The sequence below is a fragment of the Rhinoderma darwinii genome, chromosome 12 (genome assembly GCF_050947455.1).
Source record: "Rhinoderma darwinii isolate aRhiDar2 chromosome 12, aRhiDar2.hap1, whole genome shotgun sequence".
NCBI lineage: Eukaryota > Metazoa > Chordata > Amphibia > Anura > Rhinodermatidae > Rhinoderma > Rhinoderma darwinii.
Window position 1 is genome coordinate 45611825 of NC_134698.1, and position 20020 is coordinate 45631844.

The 20020-nt window shown below is 42.8% G+C and overlaps 1 protein-coding gene across 3 annotated transcripts in view; it reads left to right on the forward strand.

Moving 5' to 3' along the window:
* The window catches only part of STXBP6 (syntaxin binding protein 6), a 141595-nt gene that overhangs the window by 99578 nt on the left and 21997 nt on the right, over positions 1 to 20020 (forward strand). For all 3 annotated transcript variants that reach the window (XM_075843394.1, XM_075843395.1, XM_075843393.1), the window contains exon 3: positions 16027 to 16157. In XM_075843394.1, coding sequence (XP_075699509.1) covers positions 16027 to 16157 — 131 coding nt within the window. The remainder of the gene's footprint in view (positions 1 to 16026; positions 16158 to 20020) is intronic.

Sequence of the window (20020 nt, forward strand, 5' to 3'; positions counted from 1 at the left end):
AAATTTTTCTGTAAAGGTGGAATTTTCCTTTTAATATTTGAGACATATGTGGTTTCTTTGTACCACGGATAGTAGTTTGTATGGTCAAGAATTTTCAATGGGAGCACTTAAGACAGAATGGTTAGTGAAAGATTAAGGAAGACCTCTTGTGGTAACACAACTTTCCATGGCTGCATTCCCGACCTGACTGTATACAACACTCTACAATTTTTTTTTATGTATACTGTGCTTTATGAACTTCAGCTTTGTCTGTGCTTAGAAAAAGCCTCCATCTTGATTCTTAGATTTCCCCATCTTTCTCTTCCTCTCTGCTTTGATATCAATCCCATAATGCTCCAGCACAGCACATGACCAGCTCAAGACCTTACCATTTCTGCATGCTGGGGGACACTGTGATTATCAATCTCTCTATATTCTCCTAAATGAACTGAGAAACCATAAGGCCTCATGCACACAACCGTAGCCATGTGCACGGCCGTGATTTTCGGGTCGGCCGGCAGCGGACGGTCAGCCGCAAGCCGCCCGTAAATCGAGGGCAATGCACATGGCCGCGGCCATTATTTTCAATGTGCCCGGACCGCAGAAGACGGCCGTAATAAGACATGTCCGTTCTTTCTGCGGTGCGGGCTCCTGGGCCATGCACGGACCGTAAAAACTACGGTCGTGTGCATGGCCCCTAGAAATGAATGGGGACGCAATTCTCCCGTGTATTTTCGGGGGAATTGCGGCCGCAAAAGCGCGTTCGTGTGCATGGGGCCTAAGTACACAGATAGGGAGGATGTTCTATATTCTTCTATATTATACCTGTGTGACAGGAACCTGTCTAAGGATCAGTGGTAGCTGATGATAGAAGTTTCTGTCCCCCCTGTGTGGTACAGGAACTGCTGAAGCCTGTGGTGGGTGACACATAGATCTCCATAGACTCAAGTAGAGAAAGCGTGTCACCGAGCCGGACTCAGACTGCTGCTAAGCAACCATCCCAGTCTGATATATAGAGAAAGAAGCAGCAAGAAAAATAACCGGGTAGAGACTGACACATGGAATACCACAATGGTACACATGGGAAACTAGTTTTGGCCAGAGTGTCCCTTTAAATAATATCTTTCTTGCATAACTGCACTGGCCTCTTCCTCTGGCTTCAGGAACTGGTTAGGATTTGGGTTCAGCAGGAGTACTGAATTGCTAGATTTCCAAAACTCCCAGTGCTACTTAGGATTTCTATTGGAAGATGAATGTCTAAAATTGCTATAATACAAATCACTGACAGGGCTCTGTTTTTGGCAATTATCTAAGAGTTTATGAATAATGTATACAGTGTATAGTTTTGCTATACTGCAGCACATTAAAAGCCGAAAACTTATTTTTTTCCTGTTGTACTTTCCTCCCACTTCCCCCTCTCAATGTTTATTGATTAATGGCCTGCAGAATAATATATTTTCTGAATCCCTAAGCTGCCTTCCAGGATGTTTAACTAGTGAGCTAGATACTGAACTCCACCCGCCTTAATGGAAATGAAAAGTAAAGTCAGTATTTCTGGGCATTTCTACAGTATTTTTCCAGATACATTATAACATCATTGTAACATAGTTTGTAAGGCCAAAAAAAGACGTATGTCCATCCAGTCCAGCCTATTATTCTACAATGTTGATCCAGGGGAAGGCAAACCCCCACATGAGGCAAAAGCCAATTTTCCTTATAATGGCGAAAAATTCCTTCTTGACTCCAATATGTCAATCCAAATAAATCCCTGAATTAACGAGCAGAACTGCAGCACAGAGCCATCTGCATCCGGCACGGACATCTGGGGTCCCCCACCAGTAATATACTGATGGCCTATCCTGTGGATAGGTTATCCATATGAAAAAAAACGCCCCGTATCCGGACAACCCCTTTAATACACAGTTATTAGGTCACCTTTTAGCAGTTTTTTTTTTTTTTTACTAAACTAAGTAACCCTATTTTTGAGAATCTTTCTGGGTACTGTATTCCACCCATTCCATTTATTACTTTGGTACCCACCTTTGAACCTGCTCAAACTCTACTATGTCTTTTTGTGCACTGGTGCCCAAAACTGTTCACAATATTTTATGTGCGGCCTTATTAGAGATTTATGAAGTCGTAGAACTATGTTCTCATCATGTGCATCTATTGTAGTTATACCCTGATGCACTTTCGCACAGCTTATACATCTTCACGCCATACCTTGCCCTCTTACTCGGCAGGTACTGGCGGAATTGAAACTTCCCTTTAAAATGTACCAAGGACTCCTCAATAGAAATACAATTCTTGGGGGTGTATGTTTTGGAAAACCAGGCACTGAAATTGTCTAATAGGGGTCTCCGTTTATATAAACTGTCAAAACTGGGGTCATCTCTGCGAGGGCACGGCTCATTATCTGTATAATGTAAGAAGCGAAGTATTGCCTCATAACGCATCCTGGATACGGCCATGCGGTACATCGGGGTGTGGTATAAGAAAAAGCCTCTTTTTTTTTTTTTTAGGTTCCAGTTCAGTTCTGAAGTGGCTTTGAGGGGCTTATATATTAGAAACCCGTATCAAACACCCCATTTAGAAACTAGGCCCCTTAAAGTATTCAAAACAGCATTTAGAAAGTTTATTAACCCTTTAGGTGTTTCACAGGAATTGAAAGCAAAGTAGAGGTGAAATTTTCATATTTCATTTTTTTGTCCAAAAATCTTTTTTTATTACATTTTATTCTGTAAAACAGAAAGTTTTACCCGAGAAACGCAACTCAATACTTATTGCCCAGATTCTCCAGTTTTGAGAAATATCCCACATGTGGCCCTAGTGTGGTAATGGACTGAAGCATTGGCCTCCGAAGCGAAGAGGATTATGAGGCCTCCTTTTATTAGGTACCATGTCCGGTTTGAAGAAGTTTTGTGGTGCCAAAACAGTGGAAACCCCCCAAAAGTGACCCTATTTTGGAAACTAGACCCCTTGAGGAATTCATTGTAGTTTTCATGGGGTGCATGCGACTTTTTGATGAGTTTTTGTTCTATTTTTAAGAGGCGTGGTGACTAAAAAACAGCAATTCTACTATTGATTTTTATTCTATTTTTTTTTACAGCGTTCACCGTGACATATTCACTTTATTCAGCGTGGCGATGCGATTGCGGCAATACCATATGTTTATAGGTTTTTTTTTAATGTCTTATGGCGTTTGCACAATAAAATACTTTTTATTAAAAATCATTTACTTTTTGTGTTACCATATTCTAGGAGCCATAACGTTATGTCCATAGCATGTGAGCACAATCACAGGAAGCAAATAACTCCTCAGAATAGACACAAGAAAGAAAGAAAGGGAAAAATAGAATAGGAGACAAACAAGGCAGGGAAGAGACCAGGGTAGTTCGCGGTGAGCCTGGACTCCAGCTCCGGATAATCATGGTACATAAAAGTAAGAAAAGGCAGCTATGCACTTAATAAATACCTGTGTGAGGCGAGCAAACCAGCAATCCCCTCCACACTCGCATACAGTCCCCTCACAGACGAAATCTCGTGATGAAAGATGGGCACCGGGCCTCAGGCCACTACAGTACGGTAGGTGGGAGAGGAGAGAAACTGAAGCCATGGAGACCACGTATCTGTATGTCGTGCAGATGCAGCCGGGGATTGAGCCAGGAGGTGTTCAATACGTTGAATCAAGGCAACTTCCTGAAACCATTCATCCAACAAAGGAGGAGTTGCCGTTATCCACTTGCGGGGAATAACCGATTTAGCAGCCTGAAGGAGGTGCCTAATTAGGGAGCGTTTGTAGATGGGTAGTGGCATAGGGAACATAAATTAAAGGGCCTCAGGAGAACTAGTGACCGAGACCTCCAGGATGATTTTAAGAATCGCCTCCCAAAAATTCCGTAGGGAGGGGCAACTCCACCAAATATGAGACATGGATCCCCCCGCCGCCCCACAGTGCCAACATGTGTCAGGTACAGATGGGTACCATTTATGTAGGGCAGAAGGGACCCGGTATCACCTAGAGATAATTTTGTAGCTGGTTTCCAGGGCTTGTATGGCAATCCACTGTGCGTCAGTAAATGTCTTGTGCAATTCAGCCTCCCAAGCCTTGCAGAAGGATGGGAGGTGAGGAGATCCCTGGATTAGGAGTAATTTATAGAATGTGGAGATGGCATGTGCAAGGGACCGGGTGGAAACACACAAACTCTTAAAGTCAGTAAGTGGACGGTGAAGGTGAGGCTGGCGTTTAGTAGCACTATAGTAATGTTTTAACTGAGAGTATTGAAATATGTGACGCGGTGAGGGCATTTCAGCTGGGCAGATAGTGGTTAATGGGAGCAAAGAAGAATCGGAGAGGACCTGAGCGAAATACATGGGATTAGTGGAAGACCTGCATAAGAAGAAGAGACTCGCCTCCCCAGCAAGAAATGCTGGGTTGTCGGTAACAGGGGTTAGTGGTCCCAGTTAGGGATGTCACGATACCAGAATTTGGACTTCGATACCGATTCTTCATTTAGTATTGCGATTTCGATACCAATTCGATACTTTGCCAACAATAATAATAAAAAAAGTTCTTCCGTTTTCTGATGTGAGGCGCGTGGTGTGATTGAATTTTGAATGTTAATAGTAATTAACCCCATCATATTTCTCATGACGGGTTAATGTGTGAGGTACATGATGAAGTTAATTACTATTAATGTGAGGCACATGGCGGTTAAATTCATCACACCTCGTGCCCCAAAATAAGTGAAAGAAAGCAGTTTTTATTTTATTTTTTTACAGCGTACACATCATAAATGATGCAAAAAAATTGTTGTGAAGGTTATTGCGACCGCGCCAGTACCCAATATGTGTGGATGTTTTATGTATTGAGACTTTTATTTTAATGTTTATTGTAAAAAAGGTGTATGTGTATTTTTTTAAATTTAATATTATTAAACTTTAATGTTATTTAAACTTTAATGTACTGGCATATATCTATATGCCAGTACGTTAGCCTGTGTACTGATAGAACACAGGCAGTTGTTAGGACATACCTAAGTATGCGCTAACAGGAAATATGGTAAGACAGCCCTGGGGTCCTTCAATGGACCCTGGGCTGTCTGCCCATATGTGGTATGTCCCTCAATCGCGTCACAGGGATTCCTGTGATGCGATCCGAGGGACATCCCCCTTCTCACTTCCTCTTGAATACTGCAGTCCGCTGTGATCGCAGCATTCAGGGGAATAGCGGTGGAGATGAGAGATTTCTCTGATCTCCGCCGTTATAGAGTGGGGCTGCGGTTGTGTAATACAGCCATTGTCCCGCTCCTGACAGTAAGTGCCCGCACGGTCAGCATGAGGTGATGTGACCGGCGCTGCACTAATGAGCGGTGGTTCAGGCACTAAGGACAGGACATGGGGGTGTTTTGCAGCGCGGCCGCCATGTTCTGTCTTCCGTGCCGCCGCTCATTAGTGCAGCGCTGGCCGCTTCGCATCATACAGGACTCCGGAGCGGGGCAATGACTATCACACAGCCGCAGCCCCGCTCTCATACATTCATGTGTTACTATACTGAGCTGTGCGGCCGGACAGCTAAGTATCGAAATACATGAAATAACGGTATCGAACCGTTTGGGGATGCAAAGTATCGAAGTTTCGATGCATCGTGCATCCCTAGTCCCAGTGGGTCCACGAGCGAGCCCCTTATCCCAGAGGAACCTAACGCCAGGAGGGTATGAAAAACAATAAAGGAGTCGGGTCTCGGTCTGTTCCCAGGCAGGGTCCATGGCAAGGTAGAAAGGGTACAGGTACGGAGCCGTTGGGCTAATTGAACCCAGAGTTTAGAATCATGATTATGAAAAAAGTCGAGAACATGAGCATGAGTCGACGCCAAATAATAAAGACGACAATCCGGCAGACCAACCCCACCTGCGTCCCTGGACAGAGTAAGAATTGTCCTACTCAGGCGGGGGCGACCCGCTGACCAGATGAAGGATCCAAAGCACTGTTGGATACGTAGCAAAAAAGAGGAGGGGACGGAGGTGGGGATCGTCTGCAGGAGATACAACAACTTGGGGAGGAGTGACATTTTAATGATATTAATACGGCCAAACCAGGAGAATTCCTTTTTATGCCATGAGGCGAGATCAGTGCGGAATTTGCCTAGTAAAGGGGCAAAGTTATTTGTAAACAGTTGGGAGAGGTCAGAACTAATACGCACTCCCAAATATGTTCTACCCCTAGAAGGCCAGGAAAAAGGGAAATTACTTTTGAGGAGTGATAGTGTCGAGGGGACGGAAGAGATACATTCAAAGCCTCGGACTTGGAGAATTTGATCTTAAAGTTGGACCATGATCCAAAACGGGACAGCTCGGACGTCAACGATGGAAGAGATACATGCGGGTTCGTAAGATAGACCAAAAGGACCTATAAAGGAAGGACCAAGGCCTATTTGTTGGAGAGTCTGGTGAAGGGCGGGCCAGGATATTCTATCGAACGCCTTTTCTGCATCCAGAGACAGGATCATGAAAGGGATGTGATGTGATGTCAAAAAGAAGCACATTACGGTCATGGAGTGGCCTAGCCAGTCTCCAGACCTTAATCCCATCGAAAACTTATGGAGGGAGCTGAAGATCCGAGTTGCCAAGCGACAGTGATCTGCAAAGAGGAGTGGGCCAAAATTCCATCTAACGTGTGCAAACCTCATCATCAACTACAAAAAACCTCTGACTGCTGTGCTTGCCAACAAGGGTTTTGCCACCAAGTATTAAGTCTTGTTTGCCAAAGGGATCAAATACTTATTTCTCTGTGCACAATGCAAATAAATATATATAATTTTGACAATGTGATTTTCTGTATTTTTTTTTTTTATATACAGGGTGGGCCATTTATATGGATACACCTAAATAAAATGGGAATGGTTGGAGATATTAACTTCCTGTTTGTGGCACATTAGTATATGGGAGGGGGGAAACTTTTCAAGCTGGGTGTTGACCATGGTGGCTATTTTGAAGTCGGCTATTTTGTATCCAACTTTAGTTTTTTTCAATGGGAAGAGGGTCATGTGACACATCAAACTTATCGAGAATTTCACAAGAAAAAGAATGGTGTTCTTGGTTTTAACGTTACTTTATTCTTTCATGAGTTATTTATGTCATTATGGGTGTCAGGTCTGAGCATTCCTAGATGAACAGTTTCCTGGAAAGTGGATTGGTCGTCGTGGGCCAGTTGAATGGCCCCCTAGGTCTCCCGATCTGACCCCTTTAGACTTTTATCTTTGGGGTCATCTGAAGGCAATTGTCTATGCTGTGAAGACACGAGATGTGCAGCAACTGAAACTACGGATACTGGAAGCCTGTGCTAGCATTTCTTCTGCGGCGTTGCTATCAGTGTGTGAAGAGTGGGAAAAGAGGGTTGCATTGACAATCCAACACAATGGGCAGCACTTTGAACACATTTTATAAGTGGTCAGAAACTTGTAAATAACTCATGAAAGAATAAAGTAACGTTAAAACCAAGCACACCATTGTTTTTCTTGTGAAATTCTCGATAAGTTTGATGTGTCACATGACCCTCTTCCCATTGAAAAAACTAAAGTTGGATACAAAATGGCCGACTTAAAAATGGCCGCCATGGTCAACACCCAGCTTGAAAAGTTTCCCCCCTCCCATATACTAATGTGCCACAAACAGGAAGTTAATATCACCAACCATTCCCATTTTATTTAGGTGTATCCATATAAATGGCCCACCCTGTATAATCTATCTCTCACTGGTAAAATTAACCTAGCCTAAAAATTCTAGACTGTTCATTACTTTGACAGTTGACAAACTTACAAAATCAGCAAGGGATCAAATACTTATTTCCTTCACTGTATAACAGTATATCATCTGCAAAGGCTGAGAGCTTCAATTCAGTGGTGCCAATGTGTGTCCCATCAAAGGGGGTCAGTGAGAGTAAGTGTCTAAGCAAGGAGTCTATGGAGAGGTTGAATAAAAGGGGTGATAATGGGCATCCCTGGCGTGTGCCTCTGTTAATCTCAATGGGTGGAGTGTTACTTCCATTTATAGTGAAGGTGGTATGCACCTGGTTTTGTGATCCCGTGAGAAAGTTTTGGAAAACGTTTCCAAAACCTCTGTATCGAAGATTAGCGTGTAAGAAAGGCCATGACACAGAATCAAAAGGCCTTTTCCACGTCTAGTCCCAGAAGCATTGCGGGTGCAGAGTGTGGGTTCAGAGCCTGTTTCGTGGCCGCCACTGCCTGTCTAATCCCTTTGGTTGAGTGTCTATTTCTAAGAAAGCCTAATTGGTTCTGTGTAATTGTTTCCCAGGATCAGTTACATACGATCTGCCAAGATTTACGTTAGCAATTTATAGTCATAGTTTAATAGGGATATAGGTCTGTAGGAACCTATGTCTGTTGGGTTTTTATGTGGTTTCTGGATTAGAATAGTACGTGAGTTTAAAAATTTGCCTGGCCCAGATCCCTTTGTATAGATGTCATTCAGAAATCTAGTTAAGGGCGGTATTAAGTGGGGTGAAAGCATTTTGTAATATTCTGAAGATATGCCATCTGGGCCTGGTGTTTTATTATTTGGTAAGGCAGTGATGGCTCTTTGTACCTCCTCTTCTGTGAGTGCCTGGTCTAGGAGTTGTTGATCTGTCAGTGAGAGTTTAGGCAATGTAAGAGAGGATAGAAAGGACCCTGTTGTCTCCGAATCAAATTGTGTGGGTTTGTAAAACTCCAAGAAGAACTCTCTAATAGCGTGTTGGATTTGGTCTGGGATCAACATGGTTTCTCTCGTGGTGGGATGAGTTAATTTCAGTATATCATATGAGGATCTACGAAGTTTGTGATCTTTGCCAGCAGCTGGCCTATACGATTGCCCCAGCGGAAATACTTGTTATTTATGGCATCAATGTCCCATTCAGCTTGTCCCTGCAGGTAGGTATCCAGAAGGGTTTTAGCTTCTATGAAAAGGGATTTATTCTCTGCCGAGCTGTCTGATAAATAGGATTTATGTGCCTCCATAACACCAATATTTAATATATTGAATTGTTTCTGTAGGTTGCTACGTCTATGTTTCAGATATGAGATGACATGACCTCTCATAACTTCTTTTGAGGTCATCCAAAATAGGCTTGAATTATCTATATGTTCCTTGTTGTCCGTAGTGTAGTGTGACCAGTGCATATTTAGATATTGTTTAAAATCCTCGGTAAGAAGGAAATTTTCAATTAAGACTTTTACGTTTAAGGGTGGTCCTGCATCTATTGTGAGAGTTATGGGAGTGTGGTCAGATATGGCCATTGTCAATATTTCAGCTGAGGCAATAGCAGGGAAGGCCTGTAATGACATTATGAAGAAATCAATTCTGGAGTGTGATTGGTGAGTAGTGGGTATAGTCTCGTTTGGCCGTATGAAGTAGTCGCCAAAGGTCACATAGAGATAATTGGGTCATTAGGTCAAGAATGACCGAGGCTGCCACGTCATCCTGTGTAGATGAGCTAGTGCGGTCTCTGTCATTATGTAAGGGGGTGTTAAATTCCCCCCACTATTAGGGAATGAAGTGATTGTTGTAGTAGAAAGTTTAGTAAGCGAGAGAAAATATTTGCATTGGGGTAATTAGGAGCGTATATATTGAGGAGGCTATATCATGCTGTTGTGGTCCATGTCGGTACCAACGACAGAATAAATGGTAGGTGGAGGAGCCTTAAGAATAATTTTAAAGAACTAGGCTACAAGCTGAAGGGAAGGACCTCCAAGGTTGTATTCTCAGGAATACTGCCTGTGCCATGCGCATCACAGGAAAGACAGCGGGAACTCAGGGAGTTAAATGCATGGCTTAAGTCTTGGTATAGAAGAGAAGGCTTTGGGTTCCTAGAGCACTGGGCTGACTTTTCATTGGGGTACAAACTGTATTCTGCAGATGATTTGCACCTAAATGTAAGGGGGTGCGCTGTGCTGGGGGAGAGAATTCTAGCTGGGGTGGCGGAGTGTTTAAACTAGGGCTGAGGAGGTCGGTCAATGTAGAAAAAAAAAGGTTAGTTAGGTTAGAGAGGGGTCAAACTATATTGGTGGGGGGAGAAACAGACTGTGGGGAGAGGACTAGACAACAGGATAAGGAGATCCTTTTGTTACAAAACAGCAGTGTAAATAAAAATGCCCAAATAATGTCAAATCACATTTCTGATAATAAAAGTGAAAAACTGAAAGGCAAGTTAAAGTGTATGTTCACAAATGCCAGAAGTCTAGCAAGCAAAATGGGGGAGCTGGAGGCCTTGGTACTGGAAGAAAATATAGATATAGTCGGTGTTGCTGAAACATGGCTAGACTCTTCACATGACTGGGCTTTAAATCTACAGGGTTTTACACTGTTTTGGAAAGACAGGACAAATAGGAAAGGTGGTGGTGTATGTCTGTATGTGAGAAGTGATATGAAGGCGAGTGTGAAAGAGACAATAGTGGGTGAATACTGTGAGGAGGTTGAAACCTTGTGGGTGGAACTAGAAAGGGAGGTAAACACTGAAAAAAATACTTTTGGTGTAATCTATAGACCCCCCAATATAACTGAGGAGATGGAAGGTCAGCTATATAAACAGATGGAGCGGGCTGCACAGGCGGGTACTGTAGTAATAATGGGAGATTTTAATTTCTGGGATATTAATTGGTGTCATGGTTCGGCTTCAACTGCAAAGGGGAGACATTTCCTCAACCTGTTGCAGGAAAATTTTATGGGCCAGAATGGCTTACACCTTTTGTGAAAGGGGCAATACATGACAAAAAAAAGGGCATTTAAAAAATACTAATCGGAGGGTACATCTGTAGCCTTTGTAAAATATAAAGAGCTTAATAAAATCTGTAAAAATGTAATAAAATTAGCAAAAATACAAAATGAAAGGCAGGTGGCCAAGGATAGTAAAACAAATCCCCAAAAATTCTTCAAGTATATAAATGCAAAAAAGCCAAGGTCTGAACATGTAGGACCCCTAGATAGTGGTAATGGGGAGTTGGTCACAGGGGATCAAGAGAAGGCAGAGTTACTAAATGGGTTCTTTAGCTCTGTATATACAACCGAAGAAAGAGCAGCTGATGTAGGCGGTGCCAGTGCTGTTAATATATCAGTAGATATACTGAATTGGATGAATGTAGATATGGTCCAAGCTAAATAAAATAAAATAACTGTGCACACGGCCTCGGGACCAGATGGGATACACCCTAGAATTCTTAAACAGCTTAGTTCAGTTATTTCTGTCCCCCTTTTCATAATATTCAGAGATTCTCTAGTGACTGGTATAGCGCCAAGGGACTGGTGCAGGGCAAATGTGGTGCCTATTTTCAAAAAGGGCTCTAGGTCTTCCCCGGGTAATTATAGACCAGTACATCCATCGTGGGGAAAATGTTTGAGGGGCTAATTAGGGACTATATACAGGATTATGTGACAAAAAATAGTATTATAAGTGACAGCCAGCATGGTTTTACTAAGGACAGAAGTTTTCAAACTAACCTGATCTGTTTTTATGAAGAGGTGAGCAGAAGCCTAGACAGAGGGGTCGCTGTGGGAATAGTGTTTTTGGACTTTGCAAAGGAATTTGACACTGTCCCTCATAGATGTCTAATGGGTAAATTAAGGACTATAGGTTTAGAAAATATAGTTTGTAATTGGATTGAGAATTGGCTCAAGGACCGTATCCAGAGAGTTGTGGTAAATGATTCCTACTCTGAATGGTCCCCGGTTATAAGTGGTGTACCCCAGGGTTCAGTGCTGGGACCACTATTATTCAACTTATTTATTAATGATATAGAGGATGGGATTAATAGCACTATTTCTATTTTTGCAGATGACACCAAGCTATGTAATATACAGGGTGGGCCATTTATATGGATACACCTAAATAAAATGGGAATGGTTGGTGATATTAACTTCCTGTTTGTGGCACATTAGTATATGGGAGGGGGGAAACTTTTCAAGCTGGGTGTTGACCATGGTGGCCATTTTGTATCCAACTTTAGTTTTTTCAATGGGAAGAGGGTCATGTGACACATCAAACTTATCGAGAATTTCACAAGAAAAACAATGGTGTGCTTGGTTTTAACGTTACTTTATTCTTTCATGAGTTATTTACAAGCTTCTCTTTGTTTACAGCCATTGACATGTCGCAGAGGTTAACACGTGAGGAGCGGATAGAAATTGTAGTTCAAACTTTTATAAACGCAGTGATATCAATTTTGTTTATTTTTTTACATTACTTTAGAGGAAAAATGGGAAAAGGCCTCATGCACACGGTCGTGGCTGTAATCACAGCCAGTGATTGCGGGCACTGCCGGCCGCTACGGGCCGCAGCCTGCATTTTCGGCCCGTTCTCCCATACACCGTATGGGAGCATGTTCCGTAAAACGCAAAACATGTTCTATCTTTTGCGGTACAGTTCTACGGCACGGACACCTATCCGTAGCGATACGGAAAGGTGTCCACTGCCAATAGAACTGAATGAGTCCGTAATTGCGGACCGTATTTACGGTCGTGTGCATGGAGCCTTAGCCTCTCTTTAGATGTAGCAATGTTTTTCCGCCATGTCTACATATGCATTTTGCCACAGAGTGTGCTGTGGAATTGAAAATGATAATTTGTCATTAATATCATTGCGGGACACCGCACTATTGGTATAGGCCCCTGCCACCATGAAGCAACACTAGGTAGGAAAGAGTCTAGGCTCTGCCTAGGCAGGGTATATCCTTCCCACAGACACTGACTAATTCCATTTTTAGCCTATTATCTGAAGGAAGTAGATGTGACCTAATACTCAGGTCTGCTGCTATTTTTTATTTTAATTTTTTTCTATTCCCTCCGTAGCAGCAGGTGGGTTGTTTCGCATGGAATCCTTAAGGCGTACCTAACTCTTCAGAATAAGCGGTCATGTGTGTGTGTGTGTGTGTGTGTGTGTGTACATGAAAATAACACAATTTATGACCATAATATGGCTTGTATTCTGCATTTTATTTTTAGCAGCTTTCCCGTCTGCTGGCTCTCTCACTAATTCTCAGGTGTCTCTGAGCTAGTGGGCGGAGCTTAACCGCTACCATGTCTTTTATACACAGCACACATAGGAGAGGGAATTTTGCTGTCAGATCTCGATTTATCACATGTACATAGAAGCAGCATGGAGATCATGCAGTAGTTATGAGTAGTGTAGCTGAGAATCCAGCACTGGGGTGAGACAGGAACACTTACCAGAAGCTGCAGCACATCTGTGTGTATCTCTCTCACTCTGCTCCTTCTCCCCCCTCCCCTCTTCATAGACATCTATTGGCAGGCAGTGAAGAGACACATCCCTACTTTCTGTAGTCCGTCTCCTCAGTTTTGTAACTAGGGACGTATTTTGCTTAACAGGGAGTGGACAGCAGATTACACGAAGGGAAACACCTAGTGGCAGTTACTTCACACAGAATTTGCATGGTTAAAACCACTAAATTGTAATTTATTTTATTGTTAAAAAGTTGATCTATCAAAGATACTTTTTGAATAGCAAAAGTAGTTTGAAAAGTTAGTGTCCATTTAAGGTCAGTGGTTACATTGCTGAAACTTCCTAGAGAATTCCTCTATTCGCGATATTGCGATGTAGACCTTCGTATCCCAATCGCAAGGACCCACCAGAGTTTCCTTCATTTCAAGGCGGGTTCTCTATGTTTCCAACTTGTTGCCCTCACTTTTCGCCTTGCCCCGTTTTCCCGGGGTATACCCTAAGATCCTGCCGACTTATGGCACTTCTCCGCTTTTCCGCCCCTCCAGTGGCTGGTCGTCTCAGCGGATTCCAGTCTGTCTAGATGAGGTTCAGTTTTTGCTCTGCAAACGGTTTAGGGCACTTGGTCGCAGGAGAAGACGTCCTTACTAATCAATCTTCTAGAATTGAGGGCAATTTTTCTAGCCTTCTCCGATTGGTCTGGATTCAGACTGGCCAATCCTGAAGAAGAGTCGAACAACTCCACGGTGGTTGCTTATCTGAATTACAGGGCAACACCAGGATTCAAAAGAATCTAGTCCTCTCGAATCCTATTGTGAGCAGACAGGCATATTCCAGAGCTGTCAGTGGTCCACATATCAGGAGTAGATGATTGGTCCGCAAGATCTCTTCGCATCCAGTTTCAAGCACCAGGTTCTGGCCTTCATGGCCACGCACGGGATCCCAAGGCCATTGCAGTCGACGTTCTGGTCACTCCATGAAAAGAGTTCTCTCTCCTGTATCTCTTCTGCTCCTGTAACTCTTCGTTCCAGTTTCACTCTTGCCCAGAGTTCTCAAGAGGAAAGACCTTCCAGTGATTCTGGTCGCCCAGAACTGACCACGCCATGTCTGGAACAAAGACCTAATCAACCTTCTCACATTGATCGTCCACTTCCACTCTACATCCTTACCCAGTGACTGGTATTCCTCCCAACTTTACATCAGATGCATTTAACAGCGTGGCTGAAGACGAGGGTCTGAGGGCAAGGTCTCTCTGAGCTAGTATCCAGATAATAATGAAGGCCAGAAAACTTCAGCCAGTCAAGGTGTACATCGCATGTAGAATATTCCACGCCTACAGTTCTGTCCTTCCTGTAATCAGGCCTTGAACAGTGACTTGGTTTATCTTCCCTGAGGGGTCAGATCTCTCCTCTGTCCATTCTTGTTCAAAGGACTTTGACTTTTCGATATCATTTAAAGACTTTCTTGAAAGAGATGGCTTATGCAGTCCTTTCTTTCAGACTTCCCGCTTCCTTGTCCTACAAGTCCCTCTTTTTGATCATCCTTACGGATAAGGTGATATCCTATTAATTCTTTGGCCTCTGCTGATGCCAGTCTGGGTTGCAGAGTTTTGCAGGCAGCTGTATGCTAGTCGAGTCGCATAATTATACTTTTACTTTTTTCTTCCGACCCTAAAAAATACGTGTTTTTTTATACCGTAAAATATATTTCTCATTGAATTCATTGGGAGTCACAGATCCTGCTTTCTTATTTTTGTTTGTTCCAGGCCTGGGACCTGTTGTTTCTGACTGGTTTGGTTAAGATTTCTCCCCAGACCGTGGACATGTTGTAATGATGGGGGTAGGGAAACGGACAAGTGAGCCCTAATCTACCCACCACTCTGTCCCTGCCTACTTGCAACGACCCGCCCTAGGCGACGGGGTACAACTGGGCGGCGGTCCCTACGCTCAGTAAGTGCACGAGACAAACAGACAAGGGAACACAAAGCTAAGGGAAATGGGGCAGTTGCCCACGGCAACACCGAGAGCAACAAGAGTGGTGAACGAGCCGAGTCAAACCAGGAGAGCACGAGGTACCAAACGCAGAGCAGGAGAGTAGTCAGTAAGCCGGGGTCAGTATGGAGCAGGATCAAATAGTCAGAAGCTGTAGCTGGGCCAGGAAACCACACAAGAAGAATCACAAGCAAAGGAGGAACAGGAAAGGCAGGTATAGACAGAGGGCGGGAGCTAGCTCCGTCTGGCCAGGCTGCGATAGGCTCTCCCACTCTTAAGCCTGCCATCCCGAGTGGTGGAAGATGGAGTCAGTCTCAGAGACATAGACTCAGGTGCAGACTGATTACCTATGGGCGTATCCACAGAAGTTGTGCCTGGCAGATCCTTTACACATGTGTTCTTTTTTTTTTCTCCTACTGCTGCTGTACAAACTTAATTAGCCAGTATTTGTGGCTTCACTAGGGCACCATACAGCCTCAAACCGAATGCATGAGGGTCCATAATATCAGTGACCTCATTCGGCATGGTTCATTGCACATCCTTGAGGTAGGGAAAGGGATACACAGGCTGCTAGAAGGTGAGGAAGATGCCACTTTTCCCTGGTAAGCTATATTACAAAAGTCTCATGTATTTACATGTACTAACGATTTACACAAATAATGTAATGTTAGGTACATTTTAAAGGTAAAATAAAGTAACCTAGATGCAAAATTTATTTTTCGGTTTTGCAAGTTCAAATGACTGTACATAGAATCCATATGAGTGGCTACAACCATTATCTTCATATCACATGTGAATTGTTACCTATTTGACATTTATTTTTATCCTACAGTTACAAATAAGAGACCCTCACAAGTCTACGTTACCAAGGTTAAACAATTTGAGGGCTCATCTTGTTTTGTGAGAAGATCTCAATGGACTCTAGAACAGCTGAGACAAGTAAATGGCATTGACCCTAGTCGGGTAAGTTATTACCTTTAGTATCTGTTTTTGTACATACATGAATACACTTAAAGGGTTATTCCTATCTCATAGAGTCGTGGAAAGTTGGTAAGATATGCCATCACTCTCTGATTGGTGGGTGTCCGACTGCGCTTTAATGCTGTGCCCCCTTCAAAGTTTTTCCCTGCACAGCGCCACTTTTGGCCAATGTGAAGGCAAAACCAGTGAATGGGCCACAGCGATGGTTCATTCTGAGGATAGGTGGTGGTCTTAGAGGTTGGACCTCCACCGATCAGAAAGTAATGGTATATCCTAGAGATATGCCACCACTTTCTGTGATGGTAATAACCTTTTAACTAATGCAATATTTTTATTGTTACGTATTGTATACCATTTTATAAACCTTCTGTTGCATGGATTATTGAAAAAGATGTTACAAATAGATATTCCTCATCCTCACTCTCATTCCTATTAGTGGATTCTAGAAACGTTTAATTTGTTACTGAATGAGGATTGAAAATTTAAAGGCAGGATAGAATTTGTAGCAAAACCTCGACTTTACTTTTGCTTATATTATTGCTATTTCTAGCAGTAATGAGCTGCTTAGGATCTAGTAAAAGTACAGTATGCTAAATCTTTGACCAGTGACCTCCAGTGGCAGAGCATGTATTTTACATGGTGCTTGCTTTAACCCCTTAGTGACTAAGCCAGACCATTTTTTTTCAAATCTGACATGTATCACTTGAAGTAGTAATAACCTTGGAATGCCCTTATTTTTTTCAAGCGATTCTGAGACTGTTTTCTCGTAGCACATTGGAATTTAAGTTATTGGTAAAATTTGTCGACACATTCAGTGCATTTTTATGAAAACCGCCAACATTTTGAGAAAAATTCTAAAAATGTGCATTTTTTTTAAATGTATCTGCTTGTGTGACCGATAGTAATACCAAACAAAATAGCTACTATTTCACATTTCCCATATGTCTACTTTATGTTTGCATTGTTTTTTGAACGTCCTTTTATTTTTCTAGGACATTACAAGGCTTAGAACATTAGCAGCAATTTCTCACATTTCCAAGAAAATGTCAAAAGCCTTATTTTAGGGACCGGTTTAGTTCTGAATTAAAAGGTGAAATTTACAAATGTCATTTTTTTAGTTGCATAAAATCAGTTTAAATCAATTTTTTTCTGTAACACAGAAGGTTTTACCAGAGAAATGCAACTCAATATGTATTGCCCAGATTCTGCAGTTTTTAGAAATATCCCACATGTGGCCCTGGCGTGCTACTGGACGGAAACACAGGCCTCAGAAGCAAAGGAGCACCTAGTGGATATTGGGACCTTTTATTTTTATTAGAATATATTTTAGGCACAATGTCGGGTTTGAAGAGGTCTTGTGGGGCCAAAACAAAGAAAACACCCCAAAAAAGACACAATTTGGCAAACTACACCCCTCAAAGAATTCATCAAGGGATATAGTGAGCATTTTGACCCCACAGGTATTTTGCTAAATTTAGTTTAATTAGGCTGTGAAATGAAAATCGACATTTTTTTCCAATAAAATGTGGATTTAGTTCAGATTTTTCCATTTTCACAATAATTATAGGAGAAAAAGAACCCCAACATTTGTAAAGCAAACTCGGCAATACCCCATATGTTGTAATAAATTGCTGTTCGGTCCCACGGCAGGGCTCAGAAGGGAAGGAGCTCCATTTGGCTTTTGGAGCTCAAATTTTGCTTGATTGTTTTTCAGGTGCCATGTTTAATTTGCAAAGCCCATGAGAGGCCAAAACAGTGAAAACACCCCAAAAGTGACCCCATTTGGTTAACTACACACAAGGAATCTATCTAGGGGTATAGTGAGCAATTATACCCCGCAGGTCTTTTGCAGAATTTATTGGAATTAGGCCGTGAAAATGAAAATCTACATTTTGTTCAACTAAATTGTAGAATGTCTTCATTTTCACAAGGGATACTGGAGAAAAAGCACCCAAACATTTGTAAAGCTATTTCTCCCGATTACGGCAATAGCCCACATGTGGTCATAAACTGCTGTTTGGACACACGGCAGGGCTCTGAATGGCAGGAGCGCTATTTGGCATGCAGATTTTGCTGTATTGGTTTTTGGCCACCATGTCGCATATGCAAAACCCCTGACGTACCAGAGTACAGTGGAAGCCCCAAGAAGTGAACCCATTTTAGAAACTGCACCCCTCAAGGCATTTATCATTTGCCTGGACAAGACAGGGCTCAGAAGTGAAGAGCACCATGCACATTTGAGGTCTATTTTGATGATTTTACAGCATTGGCCGACAATTGCAGGGCCCTGAAGTAAAATAGTAAAACAAACCCCGAAGTAGTGACCCCCATATTGTAAACTTACACCCATTAGGGCATTTTAAGGGGTGTAGTGAGCATTTTGACCTCACTGGTGATTCTACATTAGAAATTAGTGGCCAGCGGATGTACAAAGTGAAAATTGCAATATTCCACTGATATGCCAATTTAGTGCACAATATGTTGTGCCCAGTTTGTGCCACTGAAGACAAATATCTCATAAACTGTTAAGCCAGTTCTCCCAGGTATGGCAATGCCATATATGTGGACGTAAACTGCTGTTTGTGCACGCTGTAGGGTCCAGAAGGGAGGGAGCGACATTTGGCTTTTGGATCGCAGATTTTGCTTGGCAGTTGTTCTGTTTAGGGTTTTACTGGTATTCCAATTTATATTCTATGGGTGTATGTAATCTTTGCGGAGTACATCGGGGCATAATGAGCGTATAATAATGGGGTAAATAAATAATTCATAGATATGTGGCCAGTGTCGCACTGATAAATGGTGCCCGATCTTATCTGCTTTTGGAACACTCTGCATATTTTTCGTCTCAATATTCTGAGAGCCAGAACTTTTTTATTTTTTCTCCACCGGAGCTGTGTGAGGGCTTATTTGTTGCGGGACAATCTAGTTTTCATTAGGACCATTTTGGGGTACACATAATTTTTTTATCACTTTTTATTCCATTTTTTAGCAAGCAAGGTGACCAAAAATCATCAATTCCGACAATGTTTTTTTTTGTTTTTTTATAGTGTTCACCCTGGGTAGAGATGAGCGAACCGGGACATCCGAACCCGGTTTCGGTCCGAACATCGCGAAAAGTTCGATTCGCAGCGAATCCGAACTTCACCGGGTTCGGCCGAACACGTTTTGACTGAACCCGGGCGGACAGAAAAAACATTACAAAAATATTATACTAATCGGCAGCCACTTGTCTCTATCAATCACTGATAGACAAAAGATTAAAAATAAAATAAAAAGCATTTCATACGTACCCGGTCGTTGTCTTGGTGACGAGTCCCTCTTCTTCCTCCAGTCCGACCTTCTTTCCTGACTCGGCAGCCTGTGATTGGCTGCAAAGGCAGTCACGTGGGATGAAGCGTCATCCCTGGAGGCCGGCCTTCTGACGTCATCCGGACGTGCGTGACCGCCACTACAGCCTGTGATTGGCTGCAGAGGCCGCTGCAGCCTGTGATTGGCTGCAGAGGCCGCTGCAGCCTGTGATTGGCTGCAGAGGCGGTCACGTGGGATGAAACGTCATCCCTGGAGGCCAGCCTTCTGACGTCATCCTGACGTGCGTGACCGCCACTACAGCGGTGATTGGCTGCAGCGGCGACATGGATGAAACGTCATCGCTGGAGGCCGGACAGGAGGAATGTAAGTATAAACGTTTTTATTTTATTTTTTTATTACGTTAAAATTGTATTTTCCGCGCGCCGAGCATGGTACTGTCAAGGTTGCTGAAAGAGTTAGTGCAGCCCATTAACTCTTTCAGCACCCTGGACAGTACCATGCTCGGCGCACGGAAATTACAGGTTCGGTCAGAATCG